This window comes from Geotrypetes seraphini, chromosome 3 (genome assembly GCF_902459505.1).
Source record: "Geotrypetes seraphini chromosome 3, aGeoSer1.1, whole genome shotgun sequence".
NCBI lineage: Eukaryota > Metazoa > Chordata > Amphibia > Gymnophiona > Dermophiidae > Geotrypetes > Geotrypetes seraphini.
This window is the reverse complement of record NC_047086.1, coordinates 92,896,265-92,915,727: the sequence shown is the minus strand read 5'-3', so window position 1 is coordinate 92,915,727 and position 19,463 is coordinate 92,896,265. Positions and strand designations below refer to the sequence as shown.

At 39.3% G+C, this 19,463-nt stretch overlaps 1 protein-coding gene across 2 annotated transcripts in view; it reads right to left on the bottom strand.

The window, feature by feature from the left end:
• The window catches only part of LPIN1 (lipin 1), a 225,662-nt gene that overhangs the window by 47,526 nt on the left and 158,673 nt on the right, over window positions 1-19,463 (bottom strand). For both annotated transcript variants that reach the window (XM_033937853.1, XM_033937854.1), the window contains 6 exons: window positions 19,296-19,389; window positions 14,117-14,304; window positions 11,077-11,170; window positions 9,371-9,440; window positions 2,353-2,445; window positions 1,605-1,684 (listed from right to left, as the gene is read on the bottom strand). In XM_033937853.1, the coding sequence (XP_033793744.1) occupies window positions 1,605-1,684; window positions 2,353-2,445; window positions 9,371-9,440; window positions 11,077-11,170; window positions 14,117-14,304; window positions 19,296-19,389 (619 nt within the window). The remainder of the gene's footprint in view (window positions 1-1,604; window positions 1,685-2,352; window positions 2,446-9,370; window positions 9,441-11,076; window positions 11,171-14,116; window positions 14,305-19,295; window positions 19,390-19,463) is intronic.

The following is a 19,463-nucleotide window of genomic DNA, read 5'->3' as shown; positions in this document are numbered from 1 at the left end:
CCCCAGTTCTCGGGCCACCCATACATCATTTCAGTTAATTGTCAGAAGCTGTAGTGAAAGCATCTTGTGTTATTTTCACCTTTGTGTAGTGTAGTGAGGAAAACACTGTACTATATTATTAGTTACTATTTTATCTTAAAATCCAGAGTATTTACTCTTAAAATTTTAGTTTGTTGGACCCAGGAATAGATTAATCCAGTTTCTATTATTTTAAATGGGAAAATTTGTCTTGGAACTCGAACAGGGTTCTGGAACAGATTAAGTTTGGATTCCAAGGTATCACTGTAGTCCAAACCCCACACTTATGGATCCATGATATAGATAGATAGATATAGTCAGCCATTCTCAACATTTTGGATTATCACTCTAGTCACCTTTTCTCAGAGATGGTCACGTATTTTTTGAAATTTTCAAGTTTGTATTTATTTCACTTTGAAAAATGCATCACCATGAATTAGGAGACAATCAGATACTTTTTCTAGGATAATTATAAAATTGAAAATGTACAAATACTTTTTCTTTGAGAAGTCCATGAAGTGAAAAATATACACATACCTTAGGTTTTAAGCAGAATAAAATATTTTAAAATAATACATAAATACCTTTAGGACAGTTATAAAATTATGAATTGCCTTTCTTTCCATTTCTAGTTTGGTAAGAATATGATTGCTCATTCTCTTTACTTTTTGAGAGATGCCACAATTAGGTTTCAAATACCAAGTCTCCACCATTACTAAATCTAGCTTAATTATCCTCCATTAATTTTGAGCTATTAATAAATTTTTGGATGCATCAACTTGTATGACTATTCAATATACCTTGGTCATTTTGAAATTAGACTTCTATAATACCCTCTAAGAGAATGTAAATGACAACTTAGGGGTCCTTTTATCAAGCCGTGTTAGCACGTCAGACATTTCATCACACGCTAACCCAACTAACGCCTGCTCAATGCAGGCATTAGAGGCTAGTGCGGCAGGCGGTTTAACGCGCTGTATTACACGCATTAAACCCCTACCGCAGCTTGATAAACAACTGCAATCAGTTCAGAATTATCCAATTCGAATATACTCTTATGCCAAAAGATTTGATCTCACTCCATTATAAATTCATCATCATTGGCTTCTCATCTGTTATAGAATCCAATTCTTTGTTTGGAATGATCCCTCTTAGGATTTAAATTCATTCTGAAAACATATCTTTATCAAAATATTTTTGCCGAGGCCCTTTCCAGATCAGCAATCGTGTAAGTGTGCAATTATTAATTGTTGATTTTTTTTTATTATTATTATTCCTCTCTTTTCTTTGCTGTCTTATTAGATAATGAAATTCCTTTATTTCTGATTTCATTTGTAAACCACTTTGTGTGTTCACCCATGAAAGGTATATCAAGTAACTAATAAATATAGTTATCTTTAAAGGAAATGCTATTACATCATCCTAAGAAATATCGTCTCATAGACTGTCATGATAAAGATATGAGCAATTAGGATGCTGAATCTCATGGATCCAAATTTAGATTATTTCATACCAAATGCTTCAGGTAAACAATTTCCAAAAAAAGGAAAAACAATGGTACTTTCCTATTAAATCTCTCTGCTTACCTGTTTCCTATAGCCATTTGCAATGACTGTTCTCCTATTGTGGGTCCCTTTCCAGACAAGCCTGGCTCTGGTTTTGGCTCCTACAAATAAAACAATAAAAAAACAAGGAATAGATTGAAAAAATACAAAAGAGTAAATTCCTGCAGAAAATTCTAAAGTTCTATTATTACATTTCACAATATTTTAGTTATTAGCCTTCCCTTTCACAAAACCACGGTAGCGGCTGCTGTGCGGCAAACACTCTGATGCCATTAAATCCCTAAGGGCGTCAGAATGATTATCACAGCAGCAGCTACAACCTCAGCTTTGTAAAAGGAGCCCAATGTCATTTATATTTTTTAATGCATTAAATCTTCTTTCCTACTGAGGTAGATAAATTATTGAACACCCCTTATATGTATGTACCCAGTAATGCAAATAAAATGCAATTCCCAATGATATTCTGCCCAGATTCTACCACTGAACATACTTATATGCCGGTCACATACAAGTGCATGTCTTCTTCACACAATGCATTTTAAGCATTTAATCCAACAGAAATTTAGGAACAGTTTTTTTATATGCATAAAAAGCTCTTTATAAAATTATTCCCTTAGAACAAAATCTCTCATGAGAACAGTTTGTGTGTTTAGTTTTGAGTCGTGTAGAAGCTGTGTCAGCTTCTGCTCACTCAGGGATTCATTGAAAGTTACCATTTAATCAAGGTTGCTTAAACTTTTGCACAGAGCGGTATGATTTCGAAACTCACCACTTTGATTGCTGCATTTCTTCCTCGCCAGGAAAACCACCACCGTCCTCCCTTTTTTGGCATTTTGTCTCTCATTAGTGTTTCTACAGTTACCTGTGATAAATGCATGGTGACATAAATAACAGAACAAAAAAGAACAAAAAAATAAACAAACCCAAAAAAAGCATTTTGACCTGGCACATGCAAACTGAAAAACGTGGAACACAAGACAAGATAAGGAAAGCAAAACATACTGTCTCTTCACCACAAAGTTTAGAAAAACAAAATTTTATGGTATCCACAGCAGCACAAAAATAACTTAAGCAGGAATACTGAGAGATATAAAAAAAGAAATCAGAAAAAAAAACAACCTTGTTATTATTTACAAGTTGCATATAATCTATGAGCATTAGTCAATTTCAATACTGAAGCATGGGGTAGCAATTTTCAAAAGCCATTTACTTTCTGTATTTATTTACCTAGGTAAATGGGCTGTCTGAAAATTGCCCAGCAATCTGTGGGTATAAGTATACACAGGGATCACAAACAAGATATAAACAAAGGAAGGACTGGAGGTACATACAACTGTAAGACACAATAAACCGCACTTCAGTAAACTGGTATATATGTACTAATAATTTTTTAAAAAACCTAGGTCAGGGGTAGGCAATTCCGGTCCTCGAGAGCCGGAGCCAGGTCAGGTTTTCAGGATATCCACAATAAATATGCATGAGATAGATTTGCATCTCAAGGAGGCAGTGCATGCAAATCTATCTCATACATAGTCATTGTGGATATCCTGAAAACCTGACCTGGCTCCGGCTCTCGAGGACCGGAATTGCCTACTCCTGACCTAGGTGAAAGAAAAAAAGCCCATTTCTAATGTGTCTAATGAAGTGAGCTGAGATCCTCTAGCTTTGCTTCACACCATCTATAATAGGCATAAAAATCCTTCACCATAAATTTTTCAAACCAGCAGACAAAAATTTGCAATCGCAAACAGATTTTAGGCTGAAAACTGTTAGTGTTGCACAAAGCTGCTGGTACTACAAAAGAGCAATCACAGTTACTCATTTCTTTGAACTGTTATGCAGCAGAATAACTGTTTTGTAGTAAATGTTTTAAGGTGAAAATCCTTTAGTTATAGCATCGAGAGAAAATAAAATGATAAGGTGGTCAAAGAGGATGGCGACAATATTATTAGGGACTTCACCTTGAAAAAGCATGGTCACGTGAAACATGTTGGTGACAATTTGTCCCTGATTCTGACCACAATAAAAAGCTAAGTACAAGCAATAACTTATTAATATTTATGAAATGAACTAGTATGGCCAAAAGTTACATTTAACCTAAAGAAATACTGAATAAAAATAAATAGATAAGGATTCCTATGACGACAGAACACATAAAGCTCTGTGTAATGAAAATCTATTGAACAGAGTGGTGTTTCTGAGGATCTAAACATTTTGATAAGGTTGAACTGTTATGCTGCTAGCAATACTTGAAATAGCTTTAATTTGCTTATCTTGAGAAAGCACTGGATCCCCCTTCAAAAGCATACATATTTTTACCTTTGAGAAAGCAGATCCCTGTTTAGTTATCTTGGGTTAACAACCCAAACTAGCAAGTGGTAGTTACAAAATTTCTACTTTCTGTTGGGGGTCATTTCCAATATTTTTCTTTTTTTTAATTTTCCCAACTTTTATTAAAAAAAAAAAAAAAAAATCAGCAATACAAATTGTCACTTAACACAATTCAATGTTTTGAACATTTCAGCCAATCTTCCATTATCAAATTTCAAACCCCTCCCTCTCATCTCTTCCTCCTGCAATAATGTAATTATACTACTAACCCCCCATCCCCACCCAAATTGTGGAAAAATGTCCTGTTGAAAAAGGATCTGTTTTAATATGTTTTCTGAACTGCAACTCCTGACTTATTGATTTTGGGCTAAGTTGCTGCGTATCTACAAATAGCCCTCATGCTCCGAGGTGTTCTTTTCGTTTGTGTTCACTTGATTGCACTGTATGGTTGTTTTTTTTCTTTTTAAGAAAGTTCAAAAATTGAGTATATTAGTCATGAGATGTAGCTCAACAGGTAATGCATTCCATAAGGTGAGAACTGCCACGGAGAAGATATTATCTCAAATGGTATGATGGGACATGCAACAGACATGTTCTTGGAGCGCAGGGCTCTGGCAGATAATACAGTTTAATAATTCATCAATGACAACAATGTTAAATTTAATTAATCAAAACTTTCAAGGTGCTAAAGGAGATAGACTTAGTAGATAAGGACAGGCTGTTCACCCTCTCCAAGGTAGGGAAAACGAGAGGGCACTCTCTAAAGTTGGAAGGGGACAGATTCCGTACAAACGTAAGGAAGTTCTTCTTCACCCAGAGAGTGGTGGAAAACAGATACACTCTTCTGGAGTCTGTCACAGGGGAAAACACCCTCCAGGGATTCAAGACAAAGTTAGACAAGTTCCTGCTGAACAAGAACGTGCGCTGGTAGGGCTAGTCTCAGTTAGGGCGCTGGTCTTTGACCAGAGGGCTGCTGCGTGAGTGGACTGCTGGGCACGATGGACCACTGGTCTGACCTAGCACAGGCATTTCTTATGTTCTTATGTTAAATAGCATCTTGTAAAATAATGATAGCTGTTTTAAATTTGCAAACCACAAAGCAGCACACAAAATCCAGTACTGAAAGCAGCTACAGTATAAGTACAATTGGAAACAATTGTATAAAGTAATTTTACCTATACATGAAAACAGAGGGAAATTCAGCAAGGTGCAGTATAAATTAGCCTTTTATTGCATCTTGATTTCCCATAGGTTCATATCCATTTAGATTAATGATGTTTGCTTTTTTTTTATTTATTTTATTATTTATTTATTTATTATTTATTATTTATTGTCTGTACTTCTATTATATATTTAAGATTCTTATTATGTTTTTATGATTTTTCAATTTTACATATGGAGGAGAAGAGCTAAGCTTTCACCTAGTTCCTTATGCAGAAATAGTCTTGCATTACGAGAAGCCTTTATGGGATTGCATTCCACGGTGTAGGGAATACTCCTGAGAAGTTTCGTTGGTAGGTTTAACATTGATTTCTTTCGGAGAAGATGTGGTATGGCGTACTCTTGGGGGAAATCTTAGAGACCTTGGAGGTGCTCAGAAAGATCCTGCACTCCTGTAAGTATTTTAGAAAAGGATGGGAGTCAGCAGTGCCTTTTACTAAAATACCACTGAAACCAAGCATGCCCCCAACCTTTACATCTCAATTCCAGTTTCTATGTTCTATAAAACAACGGGATTTCAGCTTTGCAATAGTTTTTTTGAACAGTTCAGTCATGGTGGGGACAAAGCATATGACTGAACTGAAATGTCAGTGGATTTAGAGAAATTATGCCAGGCCAGAACTGCTTTACAGAGTCCATTTGGGAAAAACACCAGAAAGCAAAATGTACACTGACAAATAAAAATAGAAGCAATCTGAACAAAAACTGTGGAAGGAACCCCATACATCATCATCATCGTACAATGATGAAGAAGCTATCATTGTATGGTATTATTGTATTTGAAGCTGGGATCTTTATTTATTTCCCATATTATAGCATTTGAGGAACCCCTACATGATATAAATTGGTCCTCTCCATTGAGAGAAGAACAAGATTACTGCACAGTGTGGATAAACTACCAGTTTCACAGAAAGAAAGATGAGCAGAAGGCTCCATTCAAAGCATGGTGCTGAAAGGGCCCCGAGTTGCTGTCTGTGCAAAGAAGTTGTACAGAAGACTTTGCCTCTGTAGTGCAGAAAGAAAGCTGTTCTAAACCTCAGTGCTGTTACTGCGATATATTGTCTGCACTGGGATACCTCAGCTTCAGGTCAAAATGAAGGAAAGCATTTCTGGCTTGCAAAGCTTTGAGGCTCAGATACTGTTTAAGTGGCATTAAACTTTGCTCCAGCAAGGCCAAACTTTGTAGACTACTGTATAGGAAGGTGAATGGATGGTCTAGAAGAGGAAGGTCGACAAAAGAGCTGAGTCAGCCTATCTCTGTACAATCTACAATCTACAAGTACCTCCTTGAATTAATTTCAATATCTCTGGAGTTCAACAAGACAGATCCTATTAAAAATGAAGAGGAAGGGGAAATGGTGGTTGTACAAGCAGAGTGATAAGACAGGACAGGGTCTACATTCCAGAAGTTTTGTGCACATTTTATTAAAGAAATAAAATTAAAAAAACAAAAGTATAACACTGGAAAAAATACAGAAGTAAAAAAACCTCTCAAATAAATGGGAGAGCTTTGTTTTTTTGCTTTCATTCAGCAGAACAGAAGAACCAAACTGAGAAGCTGGGACTGCAGTGCACAGGGATTACGACTTGTATACCGCCTGTTTTTGTAGTTTTACACCCAAACTCAAAGCGGTTTACATACTGGTACTTCAAGCATTTTCCCCATCTGTCCCAGTGGGCTCACAATCCAACTATTGTGCCTGGAGCAGTGGAGGACTAAGTGACTTGCCTAGGATCATAAAGAGCAGTGCGGAGTTTGAGCCCACAATCTCAGGGTGCTGAGGCTGTAGCACTAACCACTATGCCACACTCTCCTCAATGCATGCTCCAAACTATGTACTAAGTTCTGAGATTTGGGATAGCTATTCCCGGCAATGTACGATACCACCACCCACTTGTGCTTTTGACTCAATTTTGCCTGCACAGAAAAACAGCCGTGTAAACTTTGGCATCTTCATCACTTGAAAACTACTGTCCACAGAGAGATTTCTTCAAAACTCCGAACAGGAAATAGTCCAAGGGAGCCAAGTCAGGAATGTAGGATAGATGGTTCAGCTGCTGAAACCTACATTCTCAGATGGCAGCCTGTAATTGTTGTGACGTGCATCAGTGCATTGTTGTGAAGAAGCAGCACACCTGCTGTGAATTTTCCTCATCTTTTCTCCTTGATTGACTCCTACAAAATGACCATTGTGTTGGCATAACTCTCCCAAGTTATGGTTGTCTTGTGTGGCATGAACTGTGCAAGCACTGGGGAGAGTGTGGCGCAGGGGTTAAAGCTACAGCTCAGCACCCTGGGGTTGTGGGTTCAAACCCACGCTGCTCCTTGTGACGCTGGGCTAGTCACTTTATCCCCCCATTGCCCCAGGTACATTAGCTAGATTGTGAACCCACCGGGACAGACAGGGAAAAACTGCTTGAGTACCTGAATAAATGCATGTAAACCGTTCTGAGCTCCCCTTGGAGAACGGTATAGAAAATTGAATGAATAAATAAATAAATATAACTTTTCTGTAGATTTGTCTAACATAAGAACATAAGCAGTGCCTCTGCTGGGTCAGACCAGTGGTCCATCTAGGCCAGCAGTCCGCTCACACGGCGGCCCATCAGGTCCAGGACCTGTATAGTGATCTCTATCTATACCCTTCTATCCCTTTTTTGTTCAGGACTAGTCAGACTGATCAATAATAAAACTATCAATATATCAGACTAAACACATCTGATAGTTAAATGTAGGGCCTGGTATTTAGACAGACTTGTCCAGGTAGTCCCACTCATGGGGGCCTTACCTGCATTTTCAGTGGCATAATCCGGATAATCTCCAGTCATGGCACATGGGTTTGTCATGCTACTGGGGCTTACGTGCATCTGAGAAGCTGAAAGCTATGCTGTCGGTAGTTTCACCACCAGCAGAGCCTCCCAAGGCGGACAGGTTTCAGTGTAAATGTCAGACTAACGATGTACCATCCATCTGGGCAGCAGCAGATGGGCAGTGTTAGAGATGGAGGATCACGTTTGATGCGACAACGGCGACATCTTTATACTGTGCAGAAGAAAGGCCTGGCAATCTATTTCTGTATTCTGCCACGAAAACTTGATAATGGTCACCAAACCATTTTGACTCAAACACGAATCAATGGCACCTAACAATCTGGATAATACTGCTGAAAATCCTTCCTGACCGCCTTAGTACTATCTATTTTTGTAGTACTGTGAAAGTCTGGTGGTAGAGTCTGAGCAGAGTTTCCAGTTACCCAATTAGCACTGATATTCAATCTGATAACTGGGTAAAGTTAGGACAGCAAACTTCTCCAGTTATTACACACATATATACACAGACACATACCATACACACAGATAAAAACGACTGAAATTGCCAACATACAGATAACTGTCAGCAAAGATATCAAGATGCCAGTGATGAATATCTGAGTATTAAAAAAACAAAACCTTAAAACGCACATAATCAATGCTTAAATCAAACACTGACCATGGCAGCTAGATATCAGGCAAGTTATAAAAAAAAAAAAAAAAAAAGAAAAATCACAAAGCTCTATGCAGTTCTAATAGCCACTATGAAAAGATGCATACAAAATGAACTATCAGGCCAATATTCAGTGCTATTTAAGCAGCCAGGAACAGCTCCTGGCTAGTTAAATAGCGTTCGGCCGGTTAACCACTAATATTCAGTGGGAGATAGCTGGCTATCTCTGCCGAATATCTGCAGTTAGTCATCTTCTTTTGCATTTTTTTAACTAAAAGACTTTTTTGTTACTCTTTTGACTTTTGTTAACCAAGTCGAGCTCCTTTTGGTGATGACCCGGTATATAAACCCAAGTCTTAGATTAGATTAGATAAAACTTAAACAGCTATATTATGTGATAACCGCCAATAATGAGCACTGATCAGCCAAGTTTAGTGGCCGAATCGGGTCACCTAAATATCATGTCTATCTTTGCCTGCTATTAACTGACCAGCACTCGACATTGACTTTGCCGGTTAAGTTTACGCCAGCCGGATTTTTTTTTAAAAAAAAAGGATATTCAATGCCGGTCACTGGAAATGGCCCGACATTGAATATCCACAGTCAGTGCTGGCCTTGGGAATCAGCTGGGCAGCATACCGCAGTCTGAATATAGGCCCTTAGATGATTATTCTACAGAAATATGGAATTTCATAATAAGAAATTACATTTCACAATGAAGTTTCCCTCCTATTAGGATCTGCAAACTCACCTTTGGCAATGGTTTCTGGAATGCCTGCATTGCTAATAAAAGAGGAGCAGCTGTCGGCCAATTGTAGTATCTAATAAAGTGAAAAAGGTTTTAAATAATTACATATATCGCACAAATAATTTTGGCTTATTAGTAACAGATTCATACTTTATTGCTTATAGCAACTGGATTGCTTGGGGCTACTGTTTTCCTTTTCCTGACTGGTTTGTTTTGGAGTATTTTATTGAGGTAACACAGCTGCTTATGGTAGGCATTTACAAAGGTGCGCCGCCGAGCAGTGCACACTAAATGCAAATTACCCATAGCTTTCAATCCTCTGCCCTCCAACCCAGCCAGCTGATTAACCGTTCCCCTTAACTGTATCCATGACATCTTGTTTTGTCTGTCTTGCCTGTTTAGATTGTAAGCTATTTCGAGCAGGGACTGTTTTCTTACTCTTTGTGACTCTGTACAACGCTGCATGCATCTGGTAGCGCTATAGAAATAATTAGTAGTAGGAATAGAATGCGTGGCTTGGCAGCGCACCTTTGTAAAAGGAGCTGTATGTACATTTATAAAATAATGTTTTTTGAAAAAATGAGGGAGTGGAAAATATGAAAAAGGATCTGCAAAAGTTAGAGTAATGGTCTAATGCCTGGCAACTAAAATTCAATGCAAAGAAATGCAGAGTAATGCATTTGGGGATTAATAATCGGAAGGAATCGTATATGCTGGGAGGTGAGAAGCTGATATGCATGGAAGAGGAGAGGGACCTTGGGGTGATAGTGTCTGAAGATCTAAAAGGTGAAAAAACTGTGTGACAAGGCAGTGGCAGTTGCTGGGTTGTATAAAGAGAGGTGTAGCCAGTAGAAGAAAGAAAGTGTTGATGTCCCTGTACAGGTCGTTGGCGAGACCCCACTTGGAGTATTATGTTCAGTTTTGGAGTCCGTATCTGGCGACGGACGTAAGAAGACTTGACGCAGTCCAGAAGAGGTCGACGAAAATGATAGGAGGCTTGCGCCAGAAGACGTATGAGGAGAGACTGGAAGCCCTGAATATGTATACCCTAGAGGAAAGGAGGGACAGGGGAGATATGATTCAGATGTTCAAATACTTGAAAGGTATTAATGTAGAACAAAATCTTTTCAAGAAAAAGTAAAATGGTAAAACCAGAGGACATAATTTGAGGTTGAGGGTGGTAGATTCAAGAGCAATGTTAGGGTGGTGGATGCCTGGAATGCACTCCCGAGAGAGGTGGTGAAGAGGAAAACGGTGATGGAGTTCAAAGAAGCGTGGGATGAACACAGAGAATCTAGAATCAGACAATAAAATTAAATATTGAACTAAGGCCCGTACTGGGCAGACTTGCACGGTCTGTGTCTGCATATGGCCATTTGGGGGAAGATGGGCTGGGGAGGGCTTCAATGGCTGGGAGGGTGTAGATGGGATGGAGTAGGTTTTGACGAACCCAAACACAGTACCGGGTAGAGCTTTGGATTCCTGCCCAGAAATAGCTAAGAAGAAAAAATTTTAAAAATTTAAATTGAATCAGGTTGGGCAGACTGGATGGACCATTCAGGTCTTTATCTGCCGTCATCTACTATGTTACTATATTACTATTTTTATGAGCACAGCATATTCTACTAACAGACAACCCAGGAGGTTTAATTATCTGTATTCATAAGTAAACTATATAGAACAAATGTTATTGATTTACTGCTACGTACTTGTTTCCAATCTTCACAACAAGGTTAGGATCATCAATGACAGCAGGATTCTCCACAAACTGCTGATACGTAATGACTTGTTCTAAAAATTGCTCTGTTGAAACAAAAATATAGAAGTAAAAGGAATTAATGCATGGTATAAGTATATCTAAAGCACTAAACTCTCAGAAACAGTGCTCACTACTGCTGTTGAAAAAAAAAGAAAGAATATAAATTCAGCACTACAACACAATGGGGGTAGGTAATTTTCTGTGGCACAGTATTTAATTCAGTAAGTATACTCAGCAATTGGGTGTAGACTATAACTGGAGTGAATACAGGTGTTGTGCTCACAAATACAATCTGAATTACCTTTCCAACCACTACAAAGCTGAGAAAATGCTGCTTCAAGTTCAAAGGGATCAAAAAAGGGTCTCTTCTGCACAGAATCAGTTGTGTTTCATCTGTAGATTGTCTGTCTTGGAGCCTGCCAATATCATTCTGGCACTGGAGAGGATGCCCTGGTGATTTCATAGAGGGCCCGAATCTCCTATTGAAAAATCCGATGCCACTGCGGCATGTGGCCACAGTATGGCCAAACGACCAGAAACAACAGGAGTGGAGACCTTAATCTTCGTCTTATGCTTTCCCATAATAATAATAAAAAAAAGACAGTACCTCAATGAAAAAGGACTCTCATCACATCATTGTTGGGATGGGAGTGTGTGGCGCAGTGATTAGAGCTACAGCCTTAGCACCCTGAGGTTGTGGGTTCAAATCCCTCGCTGCTCCTTGTGACCCTGGGCAAGTCACTTAATCCCCTCATTGCCCCAGGTACACTAGATAGAGTTTGAGCCCACTTGGGACAGATAGGGAAATATGATAAAGTACCTGAATGTAAACCACTTAGGATATAAGTGGTATATAAATAAATTGTTCCTTGATGGGTGATCACTTAGATGCTGTTTGCAGAGACTGCCAACTAGTCACTCAGGTGTCTCTGGTCTCTCGCTGAACTCTCCCAGTCACTATTGGTCACTTGGGTCTATTCCAGCCATCACCGGTCACTTCCAATCACCATCAGTCACTCATGTCTCTTCCAGTCACCACCAGTCACTCATGTCTCTTCCAGTCACTCGGGTCTCTTGTGGTCACCACCAGTCACTTAGAATATTGCAAGCAAATTGTTAGTTTCAATAAAGAGGTTTCTTCATGTAAGCAGTTATAGACATGTGTCCTTCAGGGATCCTCAGCAATGTTATTTAATTTGTATTTGCAGCCATTGTGTAAGATTATGAGTTCCCTGGTTGTATTATACTGCATTTTCCTTCTTAGCTATTTCTGGGCCAGAACCCAAAGCTCTGCCCGGTACTGTGCTTAGGTTCCTTCTATTGAATTCTCCATCAAAGCTCATTCTTGCTCATCTAAAACATCCCTGCCATCAAAGCCCTCCCCAGCCCCTCAACCAAAAGGCCATATACAGACACAGACCATGCAAGTCTGCCCAGTACTGGCTTTAATTCTTCAATATATACCTTTATTTTCTGATTCGAGATCGTCTGTGTTCATCCCACGCTTTATTAAACTCTTGTCACCGTATCCTCTCCACCACCTCCCTCAGGAGCGCATTCCAGGCATCAACTTCCCTCTCCGTAAAGAAGAATTTCCTCACATTACTCTTGAGTCTACCACCCCTCAACCTCAAATCATGTCCTCTGAATTTACCATTTTCCTTTCTCTGGAAAAAATTTTATTCTATGTTAATATCTTTCAAATATATGAACGTCTGAATCATATCTCCCCTGTCCCTCCTTTCCTCTAGGGTATATATTGTGTTTTGTGTTTAGAATGATATATTTGTACTGTGTATGTATGATTATTCTCAGTCAGGGACTTCACCAGCAAATATGGCTGTACTCCCCTGCTGTCTATGGAGAACACCTCTTACAGGTAACCAACTTTGCTATACGGTGATGCCTTGGAATCCGAACTTAATCCATTCCAGAACCCCGTTCGAGTTCCAAAGCATTCGAGTTCCAAGACAATTTTTCCCATTAAAATAATAGAAACTGGATTAATCCATTCCTGGGTCCCACAAACTCAAATTTTAACAGTAAATACACTGGATTTTAAGGTAAAATATTAACAAATATTCCAAAACAGCATTCAGATTCTGGGGCAGAAACACACAGATACAATGTGCAGGGTGTTCGGATTCCAAAGCAGAGTTCAGATTCTGGGGCAAAATTTACTACAAAAAAAAGTTCAGATTCCAAAGCGTTCGAGTTCTGGGGCATTCGGATTCCGAGGTACCACTGTATTTACATCCACATGGAAACAAATGTAAAATGTACACAGTTGAAGTCTATATACAGATGTGGAATTGTTTTGCCACATCTCCTGTGGTCCACCCAAACTATAGCTACAAAATAAATCTACATGTTGGACATGTAAAAGTGGGTGCTTTCTAATTCTAGGGTGTGCTTTCATATACGTAGCCCATGAGGCAATTTTATAAGAGGCTATTTTTGTGCACAAAAAAGTTTTTACATATAAGTCATTTATAAAATCATCCATATATGTCCAGTGAAGCAGAATTCAAGAGATTTATGGCAACTGCAGTGGCTCCAATTTGATGAGGTTTAACTTTAGTAATTGGAAAAGTGTCAGTCTCTTTATAACAGAAATGAATAAAAGTTACTAGTCATCAGGATAACAATTAAGCTTTGCATGCAGAAGGGAAATCCAATTCTGCATTTTCAAAGCTGGAAAAAGGTTTGAAACATGTAACAAGGAAGAACCAACAGCCAAAAAAAAAAGGGAACAAGTTCTGAGGGCAGTTTAATTATAAGAGAATCACCATGTTAAGCCCTTTTTGAAACTTGTGACTTACTGTTAAAAGGTTGTACCTTTGACTTTTCTTGGAAAAGATACCAGGGGAGAGAAAGTTGAAAATAAACCTAAACATGTTCCGACAATCACACTTCTATAATGGAACTCAAAATGCATATCAACGTATATCAAATGCAATAAATCCAATCCAATCCATACAATGCCTTACCTTTTGTTATTTCTTTGTTGTCTGTAAGACCTCCACAAAGGGAAATAGCAATGGATGGTAAGTCTCTGGTACATTCTGAGATGCTCTCAACACCACTGTCAATGCCTGAACTTCCTACAGATTGTGGAGACTGATTAGCTGACCTGGCTCCACCATCACTTGCGTTCTTCCCAGATATAATATCACCACTGAAAAGAATAGTCCATTACTCTTTTGTACAGGCAAAACCAGGTGTACATCAATATACAGTTTTTCACAAATGTGTGACCTCATACAGCAAAGCCCATAAAGTTAAGAGACTTTCCAGCTAACAAAAAGTTCAAGAAGTCTTTAAGGCCCAACTGCACATGTGTACAACTTCCAATTCCGTACCATTACACATGATCTTTCCCAGTTTTTGTAAATGCATATTTAGAAAACAACTCCCAGAAAAGGTGAGCACATACAGTATGTGAGGACTTGTATCTTGCTGTCTAAAGAAAGCAACTTGGTTTTCCAAGGGACCAAGCAAGATATCACATCCTAACAAATGGGACTCTAGCTCCAGCCTGCTTTTGAAACAAGAAAATGCAGGAGGGACTGAGCACCGCTCTTGCTCCCAACTTTTTAAAGGTACGGGGAGAGGGGTGGGCCCGGCCTGGCTGATGGCGGTGGGGGGTTTGCGATGGCAGGAGGGAGTTGGCATCCCTCCTGCCATATTCATTCTCACGTAAGGAATGGGTGGGCAGCGTTGGGCTGTGGCAGCAACAGCAATTCACCACCTTGGATTCCTTTGGCACAAGTAATCCCTCATTGTGCTTGCCAGCACCTCAACAAATCCTACCTGTCAAGCAGACCCCGGTCCTTCTCTGAACTCACTCAGGGATCCTTGGTAGTCTAGCAGGACAGAATAAAGGTGATTCTGCTCCACTCCACCACATCTGGCCTTTGGTGTTAAAACAGTGCTGATAACTCCTAGCAGTAGTGTTGAACTACTAACATTAAGGATCATCCTTTCATATAAGGGCAAACACTCCTAGTGTTAATAATGGAAAAACTACCACTAGGGCTTATTGGTGCCATTTTGATACCCAGAGCCAGACTGGGGGTGGGGAGAGAGAGCAGAGAGAGATTGATCTTGACCCATCCAATTACACTACTGGGAACCCTTGCGTGAATCCCAGGAAGGGGGGGGGGAGAGATACTCATGATCTGCATAGCAGATAAGGTTTGTTGGGGTGCGGGGAAACCAAAATGGGAGAGAACTTCTGCCTTTGGGGACCAGGAGAGAACCTCCGTCACTGTGTCTTCATTTTTATTTGCCAGTAAGAGCAGCCATGATATTGTGTAGCCATACACAGTAACAATAGTAATTAATAGCAGTAGTAACACAGATAAAGTCCTGTATAGTCCATCCTGTCTCTCTAACAAGATAAACTCATAGTATATGGTATGATGTGATATTATGCATACTTGATCTTGATTCGTCTTTGCTGTGTACAGGACACAGACCATAGAAGTCTGCCCAGTACTTGGCCTTGTTATGACAACCAACATATAGCATCTATCTATGCGTTCTCACAACCAACTACACCTTCACTTCATGTAATAATAACAACAACTTTATTTTTATGTACCGCCATACCACAAACAGTTCTAAGCGGTTTACAAGGGAAGAGGCTGTATACAGACAGCGACATTACAGAGAACTTTTGAAGTTACATTGGCATGTTACGTTTAGTCAGGTTTACCTTAAAAACAGGTAATGCAGGTTTTTTACCACTTTGGCTGGTTTTAACATGTGGTCTGCACTAAGGGTTAGATTAAAAAATGCGCACAAAAATTAGGAACAAAGAATATGCATGCTAAAGTTTCAATTTATAACATCAATTGTGAGAAAAACTGTCTGAGACTTTAGAAACTTTTGAAATTGTGGTTATTTGATAGGTACTTGAAAATGACACTGTACCTTAGCTAGATTGTGAGCCTTCAGGACAGATAAGGTAGTTTTTCTTAAGTACCTAATTTCATTTTAGTTTGATACTTTGCAAACCGCTTAGATCAGTAAAATGCAGGAGCGGTATATCAAATCTTAAATACACAAACATACCTCCTGTTGTGCTAGAATATTACTTTTACTCATTGCATCTAAGATTTGATTCTTGTACACGGTTTGTGAGCTCTTAGTACTGACAGTATATAAATTTTGTTGTTGTATAAAATTACCATTATAGAATAGTACATAAGTCAACGTAGGCGCCTAACTTCAGGCTTGAGCACTCGCACAATGTCAAAGGATGTTGTAAATGGTCGCGCCTAAAGTTGGTAATATTACTCAAGAGAGTTCAGAGGAGAGCGACACGACTGATTAAAGGGATGGAAAGCCTTTCATACGCTGAGAGATTGGAAAAACTGGGACTCTTTTCCCTGGAAAAGAGAAGATTAAGAGGGGATATGATAGAGACTTACAAGATCATGAAGGGCATAGAGAGAGTAGAGAAGGATAGATTCTTCAAACTTTCAGAAAATAAAAAAACAAGAGGGCATTCGGAAAAATTGAGAGAGGACAAATTCAAAACAAATGCTAGGAAGTTCTTCTTTACACAGCGTGTGTTGGACACCTGGAATGCAATTCCAGAGGACGTTATAGGGCAGAGTACGGTACTGGGGTTTAAGAAAGGATTGGACAAATTCCTGCTGGAAAAGGGGGGATAGAGGGGTATAGATAGAAATTTACTGCACAGGTCCTGGACCTGTTGGGCCGCCGCGTGAGCGGACTGCTGGGCGCGATGGACCTCAGGTCTGACCCAGCGGAGGCATCTCTTATGTTCTATAACTTAGGCGTGCAACTGCAAGACATGCCCCTTATCCACCCATAAGCGTACCCCCATTGTAGTTACACACTAAAGTATTTAGACGTTAAAAGACTCACTTTCAGAACAGAAAGAGGTCCAAAAAATGGCATAAAGTGGCATTTGGATGTGTTTCTCGACAAAATGTCCACGCTGCCATTTTCAAAACCAACTTTCTAGACGTTTTACTAGGCTTCGCAGTGCAAATAAATTTCAAAGGGTGTGTTGTGGGTGGAATTTGGGTGGACTTAGCATTTGAACATTTTGCAACAATAATCAAATTTTTTACAAAATGTCCAGAGCACAATTTGGACATCCGGGGCTAGACCTGTTTTAAAAATGAATAAGGGTCAAAAAGTTGCCCAAACTGACCAGATGACCACAGGAGGGATGAAGGCATGCCCCACCCCCACTCCCTCAGCGGTCACAGACCCCCCCTCCTACCCACAAAAGATCTGACCGAAACAGTACATATTGCTAAATTCATGTCTCTTGTAGAACTCTTTAAGAACTTTCTGGTAACGGTGTTAAAAGTTCCGGACTCTAACCTACCCCCTATACAAAAAAATTACTATTTAAAAAAGATTTCAGATGATACTCAAGGGGAGAAGACTGAGTTAGATGTATCCGCACTTTTGGAATCTTCTGAGATAGAGATGTTAGGCCGTGCCACATTGTTAGTTTTGCTTGTGTTTTTACAAAATGTTACTGAAATTATACTTTAAAATGAAACAGGTCTCCTATTTAGGTGAAAAGGTGAATATTTTTCCAGATGTTTCTAAATGGACACAATCTTGCAGGAAAGAATTTCTTACATACCGTACAAGAGTGATTTCTTTGGGGGCAGGTTTCCAAATTAAGATTTCCTTGTAAGTATTTTGTTTCCTATCAAAAGAACAAGTATATTTTCTTTGAACCTGCCCATTTGGGTTTCTTTTTGGAAGGTTAAAGGAGTTCCTACCGCGGTCCAGAGCAAAACAGTATAAATGTGGTCATGTAATATTAGGCATGATGTATTGCTCGAGTCTCTTTTTCCTTTTATTTGATATTTAGTTAGTAAACCTTGATTCCTACAAGGTGGTTTCTTGATGCTTTTTCTCCCCCTATAGGTGGACTATATTAAAGAATATATTTCTCTTTTTTCTTTATGTTCTGTATTCATTTGTTATCTGACGAATTGAAGAAATATTTCAGTATTCCCTGTACAGTAGTGTATGTAATTATCTGAAATGATGATAAATAATTTTAAAAAAAGTATGTACAAGTTTTACTATGTGCAAAGGAGACACACTTTGCAAATATAGTTTTGCATATTTATAACATAAATTTGTACATTGCACCTAACACCTAGGCAGTTCTAAATCAACAGACATAGAACTCCACCAGCGAATTTGTGCCCAAAACGGCAAAAATAAATAAAACCCCAAAATAAAAAGCGATTTGGAGCCTGGGGAGGTAGGGGAGGCCTGAACTCTACTCACAGAAACTGAAAAATGACTTTTAAATCATTCCACAAGCTACCCCCGAAGTTCCCATAGGAAGTTCTGCAGTGCCTTGCCTGTCTGCATTTTTAACAGCAGCTAAATGGAGAGAAAGGCTTTTCTGCCTCAGAAACTATTCCATATGGCCAGAGATGAAGATCTTCGGACTGCTAGTCAGCCAGACAATGACTATGACCTCTGCTCCCACTAATCCTCACCACGTAGTCAGGGGCGGGAAAGGCAGCCTGTGCCTTGAAATCCGGGTGGGTTTCCCTCCAGATGCATACAGCCTGCGCTTAAAACCTGTGACACGGTCAGTGGGCAAGCAAACTCCGAGGGGAATAGACCCCGAGTTTAGGAAGGGTGGCACACAGCAGGCTGGCTCCACAAATCCACCAGAGTTTTTCTGTGAAGCAGGGGACCTCTGAAAAGGGGTCTCAAGGCACTGAAGCCACCGAGAAAGCAAACTTTAAGCGAAAAAAAGGAAGAAAAAGAAGCAGAGCAACTGCAAAAGACTTCTGCATGGGTTGCTTGCAGAAATTGTAACTGGATGTTTTCTAGCTCTTAGGCTAAGGGGGTGGAGCATGTGCTCAGAAAAGTGTTGAATTTCTGCAACTCCTGGATTGTGGATTGGGAATGAACACCTAACATATGGAATCCGGAAGGAACATAACAGAATTTCCATTTTAGTGCAAGCTGTTTTTGCAAATTTATCCCCCTTAGTACCTTGCTCTCAAAATTTTCTTTTTGGAACTTTATTTTCCATATGAATTTACTCTTGAGCTACCAAATCAATCTTTGGGTGAAATTTAATACTGGTAATCATCATTGTACACAGAAGAAAAAATGTCAAAAAAAATGTCATACCTTTTGGGAAAATACATTGCTGCAACTTCAGGATCCATGCAAGTGAGATCATCCAAATAGACACCATCAGCTCCAAGATGCCTGCTTCGTTTATCTACAAACCATAGAAGTGAAAAGAAAAAGAAAAACAATGATCTTCCTTTCTAACTTAAAAACAAAATCTGAATG